This window comes from Pleurodeles waltl, chromosome 6, assembly GCF_031143425.1.
Source record: "Pleurodeles waltl isolate 20211129_DDA chromosome 6, aPleWal1.hap1.20221129, whole genome shotgun sequence".
NCBI lineage: Eukaryota > Metazoa > Chordata > Amphibia > Caudata > Salamandridae > Pleurodeles > Pleurodeles waltl.
Window position 1 is genome coordinate 137427571 of NC_090445.1, and position 19319 is coordinate 137446889.

At 45.4% G+C, this 19319-nt stretch overlaps 1 protein-coding gene and 1 pseudogene across 2 annotated transcripts in view; one reads left to right on the plus strand and one right to left on the minus strand.

The window, feature by feature from the left end:
* The window catches only part of LOC138299370 (collagen alpha-1(XV) chain-like), a 171336-nt gene extending 166399 nt beyond the window's left edge, over window positions 1-4937 (minus strand). For both annotated transcript variants that reach the window (XM_069237594.1, XM_069237593.1), the window contains exon 1: window positions 4625-4937. In XM_069237594.1, coding sequence (XP_069093695.1) covers window positions 4625-4796 — 172 coding nt within the window. In that variant the 5' untranslated portion in view covers window positions 4797-4937. The remainder of the gene's footprint in view (window positions 1-4624) is intronic.
* A 7110-nt stretch (window positions 4938-12047) lies between these two features.
* LOC138299371 (uncharacterized) lies at window positions 12048-14213 on the plus strand (annotated as a pseudogene).
* Window positions 14214-19319: the final 5106 nt, after the last annotated feature.

Here is a 19319-nt window from a genome sequence, read left to right on the forward strand (position 1 = left end):
AAAATCTGCTTGCTTTCATTAGTCGAAGGCACGCATACATCATGCCTTTTCCGGTGGCTAGCCCTCCTCGAGCGCAGCGACCAAGTACAGAAAACATGCGAGGCTCGCTGTTTTCCATCGGGCTCGTGGACTTCTTTTTCTCTAATTTACGAGTGTGATCTCGCTTGGCAGAAGTCGAGCGCTTTACATAGTTAATTTCACTTTTTCGGGTTATGTACATAAATGCACTTTTGCCCGATAGGTGAAAAGTGGGGTTAGGAGTTTACAACGCGATCAGCTCTAACATGAGCAAACGCAAGACCCTTTGCATTGTAAATGCTTGTTTTAATGGCAGCCAGTTCTTTAAAGGAACTGGTGCTACTTAAAACAAAACGTTGCATTTAGGAAAACTTCAGGGGGAGCAGGCAGTGGTCCCCTGGACACAAGGACTGTGGTAACATTAAGCAAGTAACTTGCTTAAACTACTCTGAGCCATTTACCTCACTTTAGTAGAGAAGTTTATTTTTTGTATTTTCAGATCTATATTTATATAGTTAGACCTGACAACCTTAGGGTGTTCTTCCCCCCAACTTTTTGCCTGCTTCCCTCTATTTTCTGACCTAATTTTTGCTGTCTTTAGGACTCTGTGCACTTTACCACTGCTAACCAGGGCTAAAGTGCTTGTGCTCTCACCCCTAGATCATGGTAACATTGGCTTAACGCAATCAGCATATTTCAATTACTTAAAGATCCCTGGTAAAGTGCACTACATGTGCCAAGGGCCTGTAAATTAAATGCAACTAGTGGGCCTGCAGAAGTGAACGTGCCACCCACTAAAGTAGCCCATTAACCATGTCTCTGGCCTGCCATTGTAGAATCTGCCTGTCCAGTTTACATTGCCAGTTTGACCTGGCAAGATAAACTTCTTGCTGGCCCAAACTTTCCATTTTACACATATGAGCCACCTCTAAGGTAGGCCCTATATGAGCTACAGGACAGGGTGCAATGTATGTAAAAGGCAGGACATGTACAGGTTTTACATGCCCTAGTAGTAAAAAACTCCACAATTCGTTTTTCACTACTGCAAGGCCTATCTCTCCCATATGGTAACATTGGGATTACCTTACTACATCTTATAAATGTAATACACAACCTGGAAGAGATAAGTTTGTCAAGTGTGGTGCCTCTGGACATTCTAAAATCTCAACTTATGGTGAAGTCGGACTTTAAATTGCAGTTGTGAAATTTGGCATTTTCTTACTTTAGCCATTTGATGCCAACTACCTGTCTCCAAAACACATCTTTGAAGTCTTCCACACTTTAAAGGCACAACTGGGTATAAATACTGGATCTCTGACACCACCAACTCAGTACACTTCTGGACCTGTGAATACTCTGCCACGAAGAAGGACTGCTGCACTGCTGCAAGGACTACCTGTCTGCTGACCTGCTATTCTGCTGGGCTCCTGCTTTGCTGGGCTGCTGCCCTCTTGCCTGGGAGTGAGAAGGACTGGACCTGCACCTCTACATCCCAGAACCAAAGTGACTCAAAGGGCTTGCTGGCTTGCCTCTTGTTTTCTGACGTCTCTGGGACACAAAAGACTTCCAACAAACCTGCTACAGCTCCTGGACCCATCTTCAACCGGCTCCTGACCCCCAAGAGGCGGCCCTCCAGTCCTGGGCCCTTGGAATTGGTATTAACAGGGCCGGCTTTAGGGCAGTGCAATTGGTGCCACCGCACCGGGTGCTGACTTCGGGTGGGTGCCGTGTTTGCAAGTATATTCCTTGCCTGCAGCAATTTTCAGGCAACAATGAAAATGTCAAGATACCTCTGGTGAATAATGTTGTGCCAGGGGAGAAGTCGGAGTTTTGATGGGCACTGTTGAAGGGTGGTAGTGAAGCAATCATGGCAGGGGTGGTAATTGGGGTGGGGGAGGGGTGCCAACAAACATTGTTGCACCGAGTGCCACCAGCACTAATGCCGACCCTGGGTTTTAGACTCCTAAATTCAAGCTTTTGGGCTCTTTGCGAATGTGAATGGGCCCGCTCGCTTTAGAATATTGGTGCTCGTTGAGCCGCTGCAAGTTCATATTTTTGCACAGCAAGCAATGTAAGACCTCAACCCACCCAGCCTCAATGCCCAGCCGACTCTTCGCACCGGCGGGCCACCACCAGCGATCCTGTCCTGGGACCTGGTGAATTTCTTTCCAGTGAACGGAAATATTTAGAAAGGTAAAACTTCAGCTGGACTTACCTAGGACTGTATCCGACCTGTGCTCCGTCGTGGTAGGCATGAACTTTTGGATTTAATCTAGTCTAGCGAGATCAGATATTTCCGGTTGCCGCTTTATGCATCTATGCACTATATTGCATTTTAATCTTTAAAAATTCATATCTCGACTTCTACTCATTGGATGTTTATAGTTTTGGTCTTGTTTTATTCATAAAATTAAGTTCTATTTTTCTAAGCAAGACTGGTGTCTTTTTGCATGGTGTATTCGCTGTTTTACTGTTTGAAGTGTTGCACAAATACTTCACACATTGCCTCCTAAGTTAAAAGTGACTGCTCTGTGCCAAGCTACCAGAGGGTGAGCACAGGTTAATTTATGGTGCATATCTGACTTGCGCGACTAGGATTGTGGTTCCTGCTTGGACATGGTGCTTACCTCTGCCAACCAGAAACCCATGCCCAAAATTGCTGGATTGTCATGCAAGGCAGTGCAGCAAGTCATCTTGCTATGCCACCCTGTGTCAAAGTGAAAGGGCAGAAATGAACTGTATCTATAACATACAGCACATTCCTGTCCTTTCCCCCTGTGCCGGCACCCATTTGGCTGTCTAGATCCAACTCAGGCACCCTTGTACATTGTGAATGCATTGTAATAGAAGCTTGCACTGCTGCTGCCTGTAGTGTAAATGGTTGTTATATGTAACAGAAGCTTGCACTGCTGCTCCCTGTCCTGTAAATGTTCCTTGCCTGTGAAAGAAGGTTGCACTACCACTGCAAATGCTGTTCCTGGGCTATGCTTGTGTGTCTGTAAATGAATGGAAGCTTGAACTGCTGCTACCTGTACTGTAAATGTTTGCTATATGTGATAAAGGCTTGCACTGCTGCTGCACATGCTGTTCCTGGGTTATGGGTGTGTGTCTATAAATGAATGAAGGCTTGTGCTGCCACTGCCTGTGTTGTAAATGTTTTCTGCACGTGACAGAAGGTCGCATTACTGTTGTCTGTACTGTAAGTGTTCTCTGTATGTGATAGAAGCGTGCACTGCTGCTGCACATGCTGTTTCTGGGGTATATGTGTGTAAATGAATGGAAGCTCGCGCAGCTGCTTCTTGTACTGTGAATGTTTTCTATATTCTCTGCATGTGATAGAAGCTTGCACTGCTGCTGCACATGCTGTTTAGTTTCTGGGGTATGTGTGTGTGTAAATGAATGGAAGCTTGCACTGCTGCTGCTGACTGCAGTGTAAATGTTCTCTGCATGTGATAGACGCTTGCACTGCTGCTGCTGACTGCAGTGTAAATGTTCTCTGCATGTGATAGACGCTTGCACTGCTGCTGCACATGCTGTTTCTGGGGTATGTGTGTGTGTGTAAATGAATGGAAGCTTGCACTGCTGCTGCTGACTGCAGTGTAAATGTTCTCTGCATTTGATAGACGCTTGCAGTGATGCTGCACATGCTGTTTATGGGGTAATGGTGTGTGTGTGTAAATGAATGGAAGCTTGCACTGCTGCTGTTGACTGCAGTGTAAATGTTCGCTGCATGTGATAGACGCTTGCACTGCTGCTGCTGACTGCAGTGTAAATGTTCTCTGCATGTGATAGACGCTTGCAGTGCTGCTGCACATGCTGTTTATGGAGTAATGGTTTGTGTCTGTAAAAGAATCGAAGCTTGCGCTGCTGCTGCCTGAATCATAAATGCTCTCTGCATGTGATGAAAGCTTTGAAGACGGCCTAAGATAATTTCACTAAAGGAACAACGACACGAACAATTGGGAGTAACTACTCAGGACACTAATAGAAGACTTTAGAGACTTCCACAAAAACTCCTTACACCTAGTCCTTGCTGACATTTTTTAAACAGCTGCACTTGTCACTTCCGTGTTATTGTCCAGTTTGTGCACCCCGCTTAATATCAGAGACGTTTCAAGACACAGGAAAAGTGGGTCCATCTCCCAATGAGCCCCTGGATAAGTGAATTTCTCTCTGTCTCACTTCTGTTTATTTCTTTCAACCCTTTAAATAGAATTCAACATTTTTTGACATTATGGGATTTGAATTAGCAGAAAATGTGTGAGTAAATTCAAAAGTGTTCCCAGTAGGAGCCCAAAAAATATTTGTTCCCCAGTGACCCCCAAGATGACACTGCTTAATATTTGGAATCGGTGTATTTCTAGGTTCCTCGGTGTGGGCAGATAAGAGGTAAACTGTATTTGCTCAGGGTCACACAATTTGTATTGCTGGGGAAACAAGCAGCCAACTAACTGGCGCTAATGGTGTGTAGCGGGCCTTCCGCCTCCATAGATAGAGTGTCATAAAGTTTCGAACAAGGTGCATATACTGCTGCGTATAAAATTCACTAAGTACCGTTCAGGGGATTTGAGTGATGTGCAAAGTAATCGAGCTGAGCTAGACATACCTTCCTCCTCAGGGATATGGGGCTCCACAGATGGCAGGGATGTCGTCGTACCCGGCGGTTTAGTTGCAGGCGGTGTGGCCTTTTCCCTGAAAAAGAACCCCCACTGAGCTCCTCCGAGGGGCAGCAGGCCGCAAAGCAGCAGGAGCAGGTGAAGGCGCCGCCTGCCCTGCATCCTCAACACAAGGGCCCTTGGATGTGCTTCGGACGGATACTCGAGGTGAATGAATGTTGAGGAAACGTATATCTAGAGCGAATCCAGCTTCCCTCTACCCTTTGTTGGAGCTCGGTGCTGCTGCCCTCCTGGGGCCTCGAGTTCCTGTGGGGCAACCTTTGTCACCCGCCCTGGGCTGGCGCTGGTCTTATCAGGCCTGGATTGCAGGATGGCTCCAAGTGCACACCCAGTGCCGAGAAGGCATGACGAGCCCGGGTAAGTGCAGGCCAAGGTCCTGCCTGACTGAAACATGCCGCTCCTAGAGTGCAGCCATTGTGGAAAAGGGGCCTCTTTATATAGGTTGCACCTGGTTATCACCTGATTTCAATTGGTGGTAAATTGCATGTGCAGAAGGCCATTCTGAGAATATTCTCTATTTGCGATTTTTTGATGCATAGCATCGCGAGACGGAATTTGCATGTCGCAATCTGCGTATGGCAAATAGCGACATGAATTTGCGGCTCACTATCTGCGAATCACAAATCTAGGACGCAATTTACGTTACGCAGATAGTGATTTGCTAAATCATGCCGCTATTTGCGATACGCAGATTGTGACACGCAAATTCATGTCTCAGTCACAAGGAATCGCTATTTTAGCAATTCCTTATATTTGCAGTGCGAATGCCTTTCATACATCGTGAAAGGCATTTTTGCATTCGCAAACTGCCAAATTTTGCGATTCGCACCGTTTGCGAATTTCAAAAAGTTTGATACATCTGGCCCTAAGTGTTTCCTAATAGCGGTTCGCTAAGTGCGGTTTCAAAATTTAGGAAATTGCAAACTTTTATCTTCTCTGTTCAAGGCTTGTGAGTGAGTTTCATACTTACCAATTACTCAAAATAGCGGTTGTAAAGCAACCGATTTGCGATTCGCTAAAGCTGCGTACATCTGACCCTAGGTATTGGCAAGGAGGATGAAGATCCTGGCAGGTTTGAGGAGAGGGAGGAGGAGACATGAGCGCATTTTTAGAGTGCGCATAACCCTTTTTGACCAGACATAGGAGGAGATATTTGAGAAGTACAGGTTAAGCTCAGCCATGATACTTGACCTGATAGCTGATCTGCAACCCATACTGCAGCACAACACACACAGGACCAATAGTATACCCACCAATGTGCAGGTATTATGCTCCCTGCACCTATTAGCCTCAGGGAGCTATCAAGGAGTTATAGCAGCAGCAGTAGGGGTCTCACAGAGTGCCCTCTCATGATTTTTCAATGCATTTCTCAATGCCATACTAAAATTCAACAGCACATAAGATTCCCCAACGCCCCACAGGAATGACTACAGCCAAATACGATTTCTACCAGATTGCCCGATTCCCACATGTCATAGGTGCCATCAATGGGCACATGTAGCTATCTGTCCACCATCGGCCACAGAGTATGTTTATCAGAACCGTAAAAATTCACATTCGATGAACATACAAGTAATTACCAATGCCTCCAACATCATAACCAATCTCGTGGCCAGATATCCAGGTAGCACACATGACTCCTCCATCTTTCGCCACAGTGGAATTTACACAAGACTACTAGCTGGGGAGTTTGGTGAAGGATATCTAATGCGTAATGTTGACAATGTTGCATTGATGTAAATGTGACGTAACATATAACAAGTACTCATTTTACTCTCATTTCAGTCAGGAGACAGTGCCTACGCTGTGCGGTCCTTTATACTGACGCCCTACCTGAGTCCTGCAATGCCAGCCGAGAGGAGGTTCAGTGCTGCTTACAGGACAACCCGCAGTGTTGTGGAGAGGACCTTCAGACTGCTGAAGAGCCGCTTCAGATGCATCCAGAAGAGTGGTGGTGCACTACAATATAGCCCTGAAACAACCTGCAAAATTGTGGCTACGTGTGCTATGTTGCACAACATTGCAACAACAAGGGGCATACCGGTGGAGCCCACAGAGCCGGACTCAGATGAGGATGGTGGTCCCTTACCACCCCTTCACCCAGTAGACAGGAGCAGTGCAGCAGAGGGCAGACAAAGATATGCTGACATCACGCGCAACCATTTCTGATGTAAGTAATGACAATACTACATCTATTATATGTATTGCTGTAGGTAGCATCTTTATTACCTTGACGTCAGGTAACACGTGTGAATAGGACATAGCTATGCACTATAGACAAACAGGTGTGAGTAACATTGTCGCACTATTAGCATCATAGTATAACTGTATTGCTACACGTTAAGCTAGTCCCCTGTACCCCTCATCATCACTTCCTACGTCCACGCACTCCACTTGAGTGCTCAGTGGCCTCTGTGGAACCTCTTGTAGCGTGTTCAAAGACAATACTGTGTCTGGTACTGCGACGCCTAGGATCCATCACAGGGGCTGTGAGACTGCTGAGGCTAGAGAGCTCCTCAGTCTCCCCACCACCCAGTTTGCTGTTTGTAGCACTGCGTGCTGTCTGCATTGCATCCAAAACATTGGTGATTTGCACCAATCCCTGTGCAACGTCCTGACTGCAATGTGCCATCTCCACCTGTATGCCCACAGCACGTCGTGATATCAAGGCAGTTGAGGTAGCGAGCCGATTGACCGATCTGCAGAACCCATCCAACCCACCCAGAAATTGGTGATGGCGCCTATGGTGGCTGACACGCTCCTGCTGAATCTCAGTGCAGAGTTCCCTAATGGCGTTTGCCATCACCTTTGTGTTTTCTGCTGCTGTTTGCTGTCCCTCATGCAGCTTGCACATGTTTTCATTCAGAGACTCCAACTGCTTGTGCAGTATTCCCATGTTGTCATTGTGAGACACCAATTGCCTGTGCATTGACCTCATGTGTTTGCATTGCAGGTGCTGCACTTTCAGCATGGAAGCTTCAAGGCCGCCAAAGAGTGATGGGCCCTCTCCTTCATCAGTGCACTGTCTGCTGCATCGTGACGCCTCCTGAGGGGAGTGGACTGAAGCTGGGGCAGGTACTGCTGTCTTCCTGTGAATCTAGCCTCTGGGGGTGGTGTGGGTACTTCATCCGGCATTCCATCTGAGTCCAGGTTATACTCTGGGAGAGGTAACACTCTTGCTCTGCGTCTATTTGGTGCAATAATGAAGGACTCACTGGTGTTTGAGTCGGACTGTGGCTGTGTTTCGCTATCCCCCACATTTCCACCTTCTGCTGAGGCAGGACCCGGGACATCTACAACAGTGCACCCTCTCCTATGAGCTGCTTCAGGGCCTACTCTAAGGGTGACTTATGTATTACAAAGGAACGTTTAAGCCTGGCAAATAGGTTTGTTTTAGTCAGGTCGGAATTGCAGGTTTAAAACGCACACACAGGCTGCAAGGGGAGGCATAGGACATGTTTAAAAGAGCTATTTAAGTGGGTGGTACAATCAGTGTTGCTGGCTCTTTAGTAACATTTAACTTACAGACATTGTGTATATGAAGTATCACTTTACTAATGACGTTCAATTAAATAAATGTGTCTACCATGTTTTTGGGAGTGTGCACAAGAACTTTAGAACTGGTTAACAGTGGTAAAGTATTCACAGTTCTAAGGCCAGCAAAAACGAAATCAGTAAAAACAGGAGGGTCGAAGGCAAAAAGTTGGAGGCAACCTCACCAAAGATGTCAGGTTCAACAGGCATACACCCCATGCAGTTGAGGAGGCAATCAAGAGGAGCCAAGAGAGATAGGAAAAGAGTGACAAAGAGAGAAGGAAGGGATGTAGAACCTGCAAAAGTGAAATAAAGAGACTGTAAATACAGAGCAGTGGAAGAAAAAGGCATAAAATGGAATTAAGACTAACTAGCCTTGTTAGTCTGTAGCCTAGTCATTCAGTGGTGCTGGCTACAGACTCCTAGAAAACGTTGGCCCTCTGTAATTATTTTTTTAATTTTGCTTATAGTTATCTAACTATATTATACTAACTTATTATTGGAGTTACCATCAGGACGAGACAAGGTGAAAGTAGGTAGAAGGGCACGTCTAATTTTCTCACAAATTTGTGTGAATCTGCATCTGTAACCACCATTAGATCAATGGGGTGTCTGTCACATGACTTCAGCAGGGGAGGGAATCAAGGTACCTTGTGAGTTGGTAAGCGAAACCATCACGCTGGTGTGTAATTCAGTGCAGTGAGGCCCAAGATGCCTGAAAAGTACCTAGAATCAGTAGCATGTGGTACAACCACCACTGGTTGCAGAGTGTATCAAACGATCCTGTTGGAGGAGTTGACTGGTACTTGCAGTCCACATCACATATATGATATACGTGGCGAGGACAGGGCACTGTCCAGCTCTTGGCAGCATTTCTGATAGAGTAACTCAAAGCACTCTACCGCGGAAGGAATACATGTTGCACCTCTTTGAGATTGTGTAACAAAACTAATTTATGTACTTTGCATTACCTGAAACCTTCCTCTGCTTGAACTGTATGGCAGATCCCGAATTTTATTAGTTACTGTTGCATCAGCATCCTGGCTCCAGTTATCGAATCACAAGAAAATTGTGACTACGCTCACCTGCCTCTATCATAGAGGGTGCAGTTGACAACTTTAGGAAGAATAAAGAAGACAGTGATCACAAAGGTGTTGTTTACGGTCCCCATGGCTCACCGCTGTGACTCCTTATTTGTCTCTTGAAATCCCTGGCACTGCCTTTGCCTACCCTGGCCTATAAAGCAGCAGTAGTTTGAACTGGATCTTTGCCAGCAGTTGAGGTAAGTGCAAAAATTATTTTAAATGTCTGCTCTGTACTGGTTTGCAGGTGAGAAAGTGTGTTTATGTGACAGAAAGTGTGTGTACGTATGAGTATGTGTGTTCATGAGTGAGTATGATTGATAGTGAGTGACACTGAGTGTCCCTGGGAGTATGAAAATGTATGAGAATATATGAGTGTATGTGCGAGTGCAAGTGGGCGTAAGTGTGAAAGAATTAATGAGAGTAAGATTGAATGTGAGTGAGAGTGAGTGTGAATACATGCTTGAGAATGAGTGAGCCAGAGTGAGTAAGAATAAGCAAGAGTGAGTGTGAATAAGAGAGTGAGATTAAGAGTGAGTGCAAGTGAATACGAGTAAGAAAATATGAGAGAGTGAGAATAAGAGTAAAAGTGAGTGAAGAAGTATGAGGGAGTGAGAATAAACGTGAATGTGAGGAACACTGAGTAAGTGTGAATGAATGTGTTAGTGAGAATATATGAGTGACTTAGAAATGAGTAAGAATGAGTAAAAATCAGAGTGAGTGCTAGAGAGTTAGAATGAATGCGAGCAAGTGAGTGAGAATGAATGCGATTGAGAATAAACGTGAGCCACTGAAGTGAACGTGAGGGAGACATGTAGTGTTATTCTTGTGAGTCTTCTGTTAGCTCTGGCATAATGAAGGTAATTCTTGGCTTGGGGTGGAATCAATAGCAAAATATTGAGGCAGAAATACTGGAGTCAATTCTAGGTATAATGAGCACCAATGGCAAAATACTGGTACTGGCGTACTAGAGGTAATTACCTCCAATGTGGTAGAATCAGAATTTGCCTCACATGCCCCCTAGGTGCACAATTCTTGTGCTAGCCCATTGAAAGTAATTCCTAGCATAAGGGAGGACAAATGTGGCATATGGAATGGATTAACTATGATGAAGTGCGGGCCCTAACGTACTAGAGATAACTTTTGACTCAAGCATCAATGCATAGTATATGGACGTCATAACTGGCAAAAATCTAACAAAGTCATACTTTGTGTAATTTTTGGCATAAGGGGCATGCATGGCAAACTGCTAGCTCTCACACAACGGATATATTTTTGATACGTGTGGACAACTTTACCACATTTTGAAAAAAATTGGGTCAAATCCTGGTTCATTTGCTTAGTAGACCATGAAAGGTCTGGAATATTGAATACATTTCATTTCAGAGAAATGTAGCGTGAGACAAAACATGGGAGTGGCAGTCGGGTAGGCAGAGGACCCGATTACAAGTTTGGCGGCTGGACCGCCAGACCCCCAAGGCAGCGGTCCCAAAAAGACAGCTGAATCGTCGTTCTCCTGCCCGCCATATTAGAATGTTACCGCTGGCCCAGCAGCGGTGTACCTGATGCTGGTGGACTGGTGGGGGACGTGGTCAGCAATACAAGGTATTCTTTTACATATGTGTTGATGCAGGTGTGTATATTTTGACCAAAAAGTACACAAATGCATGACACGTTTAAAAATACTTTGAGCATGTCCCATTCCATTGCTGGAGACTTGGCCATATATGCCCAGTCCAGTCAGTATCAGAAAATGCAAATAGTACTTACCTGTATTTTGGGGATTTTGGTAGGGGTGAAGTTGCTGTTGTGAAGGCGAGGCCCTGGACAAAGGGGCCCATGTCAGAGACAGAAGGGCAAAACAACGAAAGGGGGGAGCGAGCACCTCTTTTCCTTTGGTTCCGCCATCTCAAAGAAGATAGTCTCGGAAAAGCACACCGTAATGTGCATGGCAGCACCCTTGTCTATACTGCCCTTTGGCAGCTGCTTCTTCCCAACCGCCGTCATGGCGGTCGGTGGCTGGCTGGTGGTGTCGGCGGGACTCCGGATGTCTCTAGTTCAGGAAACTGTCATCGTAATTCGGCTGCCAAGTCAGCAGTGGCGGTTTCTGACTTGTAATCAGGCCCAGAGGTTGAGAGCTAAGAGTGAAAGGGAAAAGGAAAGAGGTAGCTAAAAGAAAAGAAAGGGAAAACCATGAAAGAATTCTGCTACCTGCAGCAAATGCTCAATGTATTGAAATATCTCTCTGGCTTAAGAAAAAAATGAAAATATTTTTTGTCACTTTATTACAATATGTGCAATTTTTCATTTTGTGAGTAAAAATATAAAAAGTCAGACATTTGTGTACCAGCTCAATATTAGAACTAGCTTTCTAATCAAACATGCCAACGGAGCAAATTCAGGCGGGAGTCTCCCGATTTTTCAAACTTAAAACTGCCTCAAATGTAGCTGTTTCTAGTCTGCAATTGACTTTGGTTCAACTTGCTTCACTGGAGAAATTAATTCCCCTGATTAATTTTCAAAACTCCTTTCTTAGAGTCTCAAAATGTTGGCTTGTACTCTAATGTGTTCTGCATTATGGACCAGAGACATTTGACAGACCTTGCGTGGAAGCGGTTGTTAACCGATCGGAAAGGATTCACCGGTGTTAGTAGCAGGCTGCAGCAAGTTCTGTCTTTTATTTGCCGCGGTTTGACTTTCCGTGACGTCACACGCCGCACCCGGAAGCAGTGTACGGTTCCAGCAGGGCGCCTTCCAGCAGTGCACTGGCAGAGCTGGCAGTACTGATGCGACAAATACTTTGCTCAGTTTTTTAACCAATCAAAACGGAGCTTATGAAATATGATGTTTGTTTCAGAAACCTGAATTGCCACTTCTGAGGAGAGATATTCGTTATAAATAGTGCGACTAAGGAACGGGTGTTTGCAGAGCGTCTTACTGCAGTCCAGATCACAGGAGGAAGAGACTGCATTTAATTTACGATTTAGAGTGCACGCACCTCTACTCTGGTGCATCAAGAAGAAAGAGAGGTACGGTCGGTGGTGGTCTCCTCAAAGAGACTGTCTGCGTCTGGTTCTCCAGAGACCAATAGATACTAAGCAAAGACTCCTGGAGATCTCTTGTGGCTGTTTGGTATCATGGGTAGCTTTCTAAGCACAGCCCACGAGGCGCTGAAGAGCTTCTATGGTCTAGAGACCCGAATCCTGATGTTGGGGCTGGACGCCGCTGGCAAAACCACCATAGTCTACAAGCTGAAGCTGAGTGAGACCGTGAGCACCATCCCCACCATTGGCTTCAACGTGGAAACGTTGGAGCCCGTAAAGGGTTTGACCTTCACTGTCTGGGACGTGGGCGGCCAAGCCACACTCCGGGTCCTGTGGAAGCACTATTTCACCAACATAGAAGGGCTGCTGTTTGTGGTGGACAGCGCCGACCCTAAGCGCTTCGAGGAGTCCAGGTTGGAGCTGGAAGCCATCTTTGAGACTGAAGAGATGCGGGTGTGCCGCTGGTGGTCCTGGCCAACAAGCAGGACCTTCCTGGAGCAAAGTGTTCCGCAGTGCTGATGGAAGAGCTGGGGCTGTTGAAGCTGGAGTACCACGGGTGGCACGTGCAGCCCTGCTGTGCCACCATTGGTGATGGGCTGGTGGAAGTGTTGGAGAAGCTGTCTGAGATGGTAAAGCAGCGCAGGAAAACTAGTCAAAGATGGTGAAGTAGCTCAAGAAGACCAGGCTGTTCTAAGCATCCAGCAGGTGTACTGGCATGGTATTCGGGGGCATCTTTGTCAAGATAATCAACCACCAACCAATCAGCTTGCAACAGTTTTGACAGCTATGGCAACTGAGGCACATGGAGACAAAGTGACTTGTCCAAAATCACACATGGCCAAGTAGTAATGGAGACTACAGGTCGTTTGGTTCCATAGATGAAAACTTAACCGCTAAATGTTATCTTTTACCTGGGGCCTTTGTTGGCATATACTGGAACTGTTGGCATATGGAGCTGCAGCATCTGGTATGGCAGAGGTGTCTTTGCCAGTCTGAATTTTTATTACTTTGAAAGCGGAGTCTGACTTTTATCAATTAATCAATCAGGATTCATAGAGCCAGCTAATCACCCGATAGGGTATCCAGGCGCTTGCCTACCAGTACCAAAACGTTCTGAAGCCTGTGGTGAAAGAGCCGACCACCCATAGGGGGTGGTCCAGCATGGTCGTTCTCTGCCTATCCATATCTCTTTCTGTTTAAAGGGTCTATGCTTAAAGAGTACGAGGACAAGCTCGTTACATGGCGTTCAGGTGATTTGTGCAATGCCAAGTGTTAGCTGAACAGAACAAATCATTTTTATTTACATAATAGGTAACGTTTCCTATTCCTAACTCTTATTCTGTCTACAATTAATGTAACCTGCATAGCTGCCAAGTATACCCAGGTCATATGTGACTCCAACAATCTGTCTTCGTTTTTAGCCAAACACTGCAGACGTCCATTAAGAAGTGTGAAAATACACCAGGGCATCGGCACTAGACACATCAAACTTTTCCTTGATGAGGGGGTTGGGGCAGGTGGGTCAAAAAAGCATCTAAGATACTTCTGAGCACAAGGCCCCGCCCCTCTAAGACCCAGTCTCCACTTCACATGGTGAAATATTTGTTTTAGTTGGCAGGGCTGTTATGTAAATAAAACAACGTGTGTTCTATAACAGATCCTCGTTCAGACTGATTTCTGAATCTTATGTTGTTTGAATTTACACAACGAAATATTTCCTTAAATACTTTTATGCACAGTTATTCCTGCTTTATTGCAGAATATGTTTTGTACTGTTTTTTTTAATTCCCTGTTATTTTATAAAGTTCTGTAATATTGCACTTTTGTTTTGAATTCTAATAATGTGAAATCTATTTATTCCAAAAAATAAAAAATTACATACAGATGATGTAACTGAATGATGTCTCTGTTGATTTGAAGATGAATGAATGAAAGACCGATCATGTTCCTGGTAGCACTAATACATAGATAGAACCATTCGCTACCAAAACAACTTCACACGTCTCTAACTAGTAACATGCTACAAAGTTCAGTGGAACAAGCAAGAAATGGTAGACAATACGATTCAAAATGTACATGGCATACACTAGTACATATGAAAGGAGTAGCACTGTGCCACTCTTGTACTACGTTGTGTCATCTCTTCCTTCCATGGAGGTTGACCAAGTGATAATTGCTTCTTTTTTTATTGATGTCTTTCTGACGCTTGTTCTGAGATTTGAGTAATTTTTTCTTTATTCTTCCCCGTGGTCCTTGTTGCTGTTTGTTCCCCCGTCCTCCCTCTTCTATCCCTACTGTACCACACCCTAACCACCACTCTCACCACTAAACCCACCATCACCACCAACCTAACTACTACCACTCTAACCACTACCACCCTAACCAGGTCACCACCACCCCACCCACACACTACCCCTGCCAACACTACCCCTCTACCAGCACCATCACCACCACCATCCTACCTTACCACCACCCTAAACACTACTCTAGCCACCACCACTCTAACCACCACTACCGGAAACACAACCACTGCCTCAACCATCACTTTACCACCCTCACTGTCACCCTACCCTTAACACCAACCTACCCCAACAACTATCATCCCCTAACTACCACCACCACCCTATCACCACCATTACTACTGCCCTAACCACCCCCACCCCAACTACCGCCTCCACCCTACCACTATCACCACTATCCTACCACCACTGTGCCGGCACTATTGTCCTAACCACCACCCTAACTACTATACCATCATCACCACCACTACTGGCACCACCATCCCCACCAACAAAACCCTCACCACCACTACGGACACCATCACCTCCTCTACAGTCTCCACCACCACCCTTATCACCACCCTAACTGCCATCTGCATAACCACCACCGCCATCCTACCACCACCCTCACTACCACCCGGGCCCCACACCCTCACCACTATCCCCCCCACCAACACCGTCATCAGACTTACCACCATCACCACCCTCACCAACACTACCACTCTCACCACCACTACCCTACACTCCCTACTCTAGCTACTACCACTTTTTCACTAAACATGGCTTGCAATTCAGCTAGCAGTTCTTAATTTTTTAACAACCATTTTCAACCCATTACCTGATTGTTGTTTTCATGGAAAGTTGTAACCTATGTTTGCGTTTCTTTTCTCTTGAGTAACTTGTTGTTGCCTGAAATTATGCATCTAGGTATCCAGTAAAGCTTAGTCATATAAAAGAGTAAGAAACATTTACACATTGTTTATAGCTTATGGAAGGCAAAAAGTGGAAGTTGAAAAGGAACTCTATGGTAAGCTGTTGCTTTGAACCCCAGGACAAGTGCTTATTGTGTAAATTCACATTTGCATAAACTTCATATTTGATTGTCTTGTACATTTAATTGGTGTGCAATAGGACTAAGAAAAAGTAGTGTTCACCCCATGACATGCTTTTGATAATGCAACCTACAAACGCAATCAATCCTGCTTCGAAGACTTGTTGAGTGGACTTTCTTTCCTCTTCTTGTGATTTTCCTTTCTCTGGAGCATGGTCTCGTTAGTTGTGTACTTCCACTAACTACTTTTCAGACACTAATTTTCTCTCCTTGAGAGTACGTGTTTTCCAGCTATCTCCCTCAAGTACTTCTCTTTGCTGTTATACTATGTTCCATGTTTTCCCTTGCCTCTCCAACACACAACTCTGTGTTGTGCTTGTCCTTGTGTGCTTCTTCCCCACATTGGTTTTTCACCTGCGCGCTTCTCCGCTATTTCATGTTGCGCTCTCTCTCGCCTGTGTGCCTCTGTTCCCCCCCACTCCAGGTTGTACTCTCTTGCCCAAGTTGTGTACTTCTCCCTCCACCCCTTGTGTTGCTTTTGACCCTGTCTTGGCTTTGTGGTTTGTAGCTCACATTTGCTTGCTTTCTATTTGCTGGATCTATTTGTTTTAGGCTGTCCATCTTGAGTTCGTCCATTCTCTTGCCCAAACCTTATTTACTGTAATCTTCCACCAGTGTTCGGTTTTCTGTAAACAGCCCTTTAAATTCTGATCTTATCTTGTCACATTTGCTGTGTATTCAAAGTCAGAGGTAAATTGTCAGCCTCTGTCTTTCAGGGAGCTTGGTGTTTTCTTTCTCTGACTTCAAAGTGAGAGGATTTATGCAACAATCTATGGGGGATGAAGTGCTTGAGGCAGGCCGTACAATGTTTTTTTTGTTTTAGCACACAACAACATTTAAATGTTTGAAAATTAACTCAGCAGATATTTCAGAATATATATCAGCATTAGAAAAACACAAACAAAGCACTTTTTCTGGTATTTCAGAACAGTGGTCGAAACAAATATTTTAATATGATCAAAACAGATCAATATAATAGGTGATTACATTTCTGCAAATTACTGTTTGTGTGCTGTATACTTTTATCAGTAAAACTGTATATCTGTGCAAATTTAATGGTAATTTCAATTGAAGATGTGTATGTGATGACAGTGTGCTACCACACCATGCCTATTCCACTCTATGCTACTCCACTCTATTCTCCACCACCTCATGTGACACTACTCCACCCCAATCCACACTGCGTCACTGCACTCTATTCTGCAACACTCCACTCTGTCACTTCACTTTACCCCACTCTACTCTGTGCCAATGCACTCTACCCCACATTACTCCACTATGCACTACTTCACTCTGCACCACTCCACTCAGCGCCACTCTCCTCTGCCACTCTATTCTGCAACACTGCACTCTATACCACTGCATTCTACACCAATGCACTCTGTGTCGGTGCACTCTATGCCAATCCACTACATGCCACTCTAATCTACTCTGCAATCTATACTACTCTAGTCTATGCCACTGTACTCTACCATGCACCACCCCACTCTACTATGAAACAATCTATTCTACACCACTGCACTCAGTGCCACTGCACTTGATGCCATTGCACTCAATGCCACTCAACTCTGCGCCACTGCACTCTATTCTGCGACACTCCACTCTACGTCGCATCACTGCACTCTACGCCAATGCACTCTACATATCTTTACTCAAAACCAATGCGCTGTATGCCACTGCACTCTACACGAACCTACTCTGCACCACTGCACTCTAAAACACTATATTCTACTCTGCAACACTTTATGCTAGTGCACTCTACGCCTTTGTACTCCATGTAACTGCACTCTATGCCACTCTATTCTACTCTGCATTACTTTACGCCACTGCACTGTCATCTACACCAATGGACTCAATGCCATCCTACTATGCACCACTGCACTCTATGCCGGTCTACTCTGCAACACTGTGCTCTCTGCCACTGCTCTCTGTGCTGTGCCACTCTACCCTACACCACTCTACTCTAAACCACTGCACTCTATGCCAATGCACTAAACCACTTTACTCAAAACCAATGCACTCTATGCCAGAGCATTCTACACCAAATACTATGCACCACTGCACTCTACACTACTATACTCTACTCTGCAACACTCTATGCCACTGTACTCTATGCCACTGCATGGCAAGCCACTGCACACTATGCCACTCTACTCTACGCTACTCTACTCTGCACCACTGCACTCTACAACACTCTATAACACTCTACTGTGCAAGATTGCACTCTCTGCTACTGAACTCAATGCCACTGCACTTTTAGCCACTGCATTCAACTACACTGAACGCTAGACTACTCTACACCATTACGCTCTATGTTACTGCAATCTGCCACTCTATTCTACTTTGCAACATTGCACTCTATGCTGCTGCTCTCTGCACCATTCTACTCTGTGCTACTCTACGACTCTGCACTCTAGGACACTTTATTCTGCAAGACTTCACACTCTGCCACTGAATTCAACACCGCTCTGCACCACTGCAGTCTACGCCTCTGCACAGTATGCCATTCTACACCATTGCATGCTATGTCTCTCCACTCTATGCCACGCTACTCTGCACCTTTTTTCTTTGCAGCACTCTAATCTGCACTACTCTGCTCTGCGCCACTGCATTCTACTCTGCACCACTCATCTCTACTGCTCTCTAGGCCACTACACTCTATGCCACTACACTGTGCATCTCTCCGTGCCAGTCTAATTTATGCTGCAATACTGCACTTCACTGTACGGCACTGCACTCTATGCCACTCTGATCTACTCCTCTGGACACACCCTGCAGTACTCCACTCTACGCTGAACCACTGCACTCCACTCTGCACCACTCTACGCCACTGCATTCTATGCTACTCTACTCTAAGTCACTGCACTCTACGCCAATGCACTCTACATCACTTTATTCAAAACCAATACACTCTACACCAGTACACTCCATTCCGATTGACTGTGTACCACTATACTTTATGTTTCACTCTTGGCCACTCCAGGACACTAGAGTCTACGATACTCCACTCTATGACGTTCTACTCCATTAAACTCTACCCTACTCTATGACACTCTGCTCCACTCTACGGTACTCCACCACTCCACTCTATGCACTCTACAACACTACTACACTCTATGATGCTCTATGCATCTCCCTCTGTGCCACTCCATGACACTTTACTTCACTCTATTCTATGACACACTACTCCACTCTACACCACACCACTCCAGTACATGACACTCTATTCCACTCCACTCTACTCTATGCCACTCAACCCTACCAACCTCTACTCCACTCTATGCCATTCCACTTTTATACACCACTCCACTCTATGCCACTCCACTCAATGACAACCTACTCCACTCTGCACAACCTCTATGCCACTTCACTCTGCTCTACACCACTCCCTGACACTCTATGCCGTACCATTCTATGACAGTCTACTCTACTCAACGCCACTCCATTCTTCTGCACTCTATTCCCTCCATGACACTCCACAACAGTCCACACCACTCCATGACACTCCACTTTACTCCAATCCACTAAACTCTACTCTACACCACTCTACGCCATTCAATTCTACTCCACTTTAT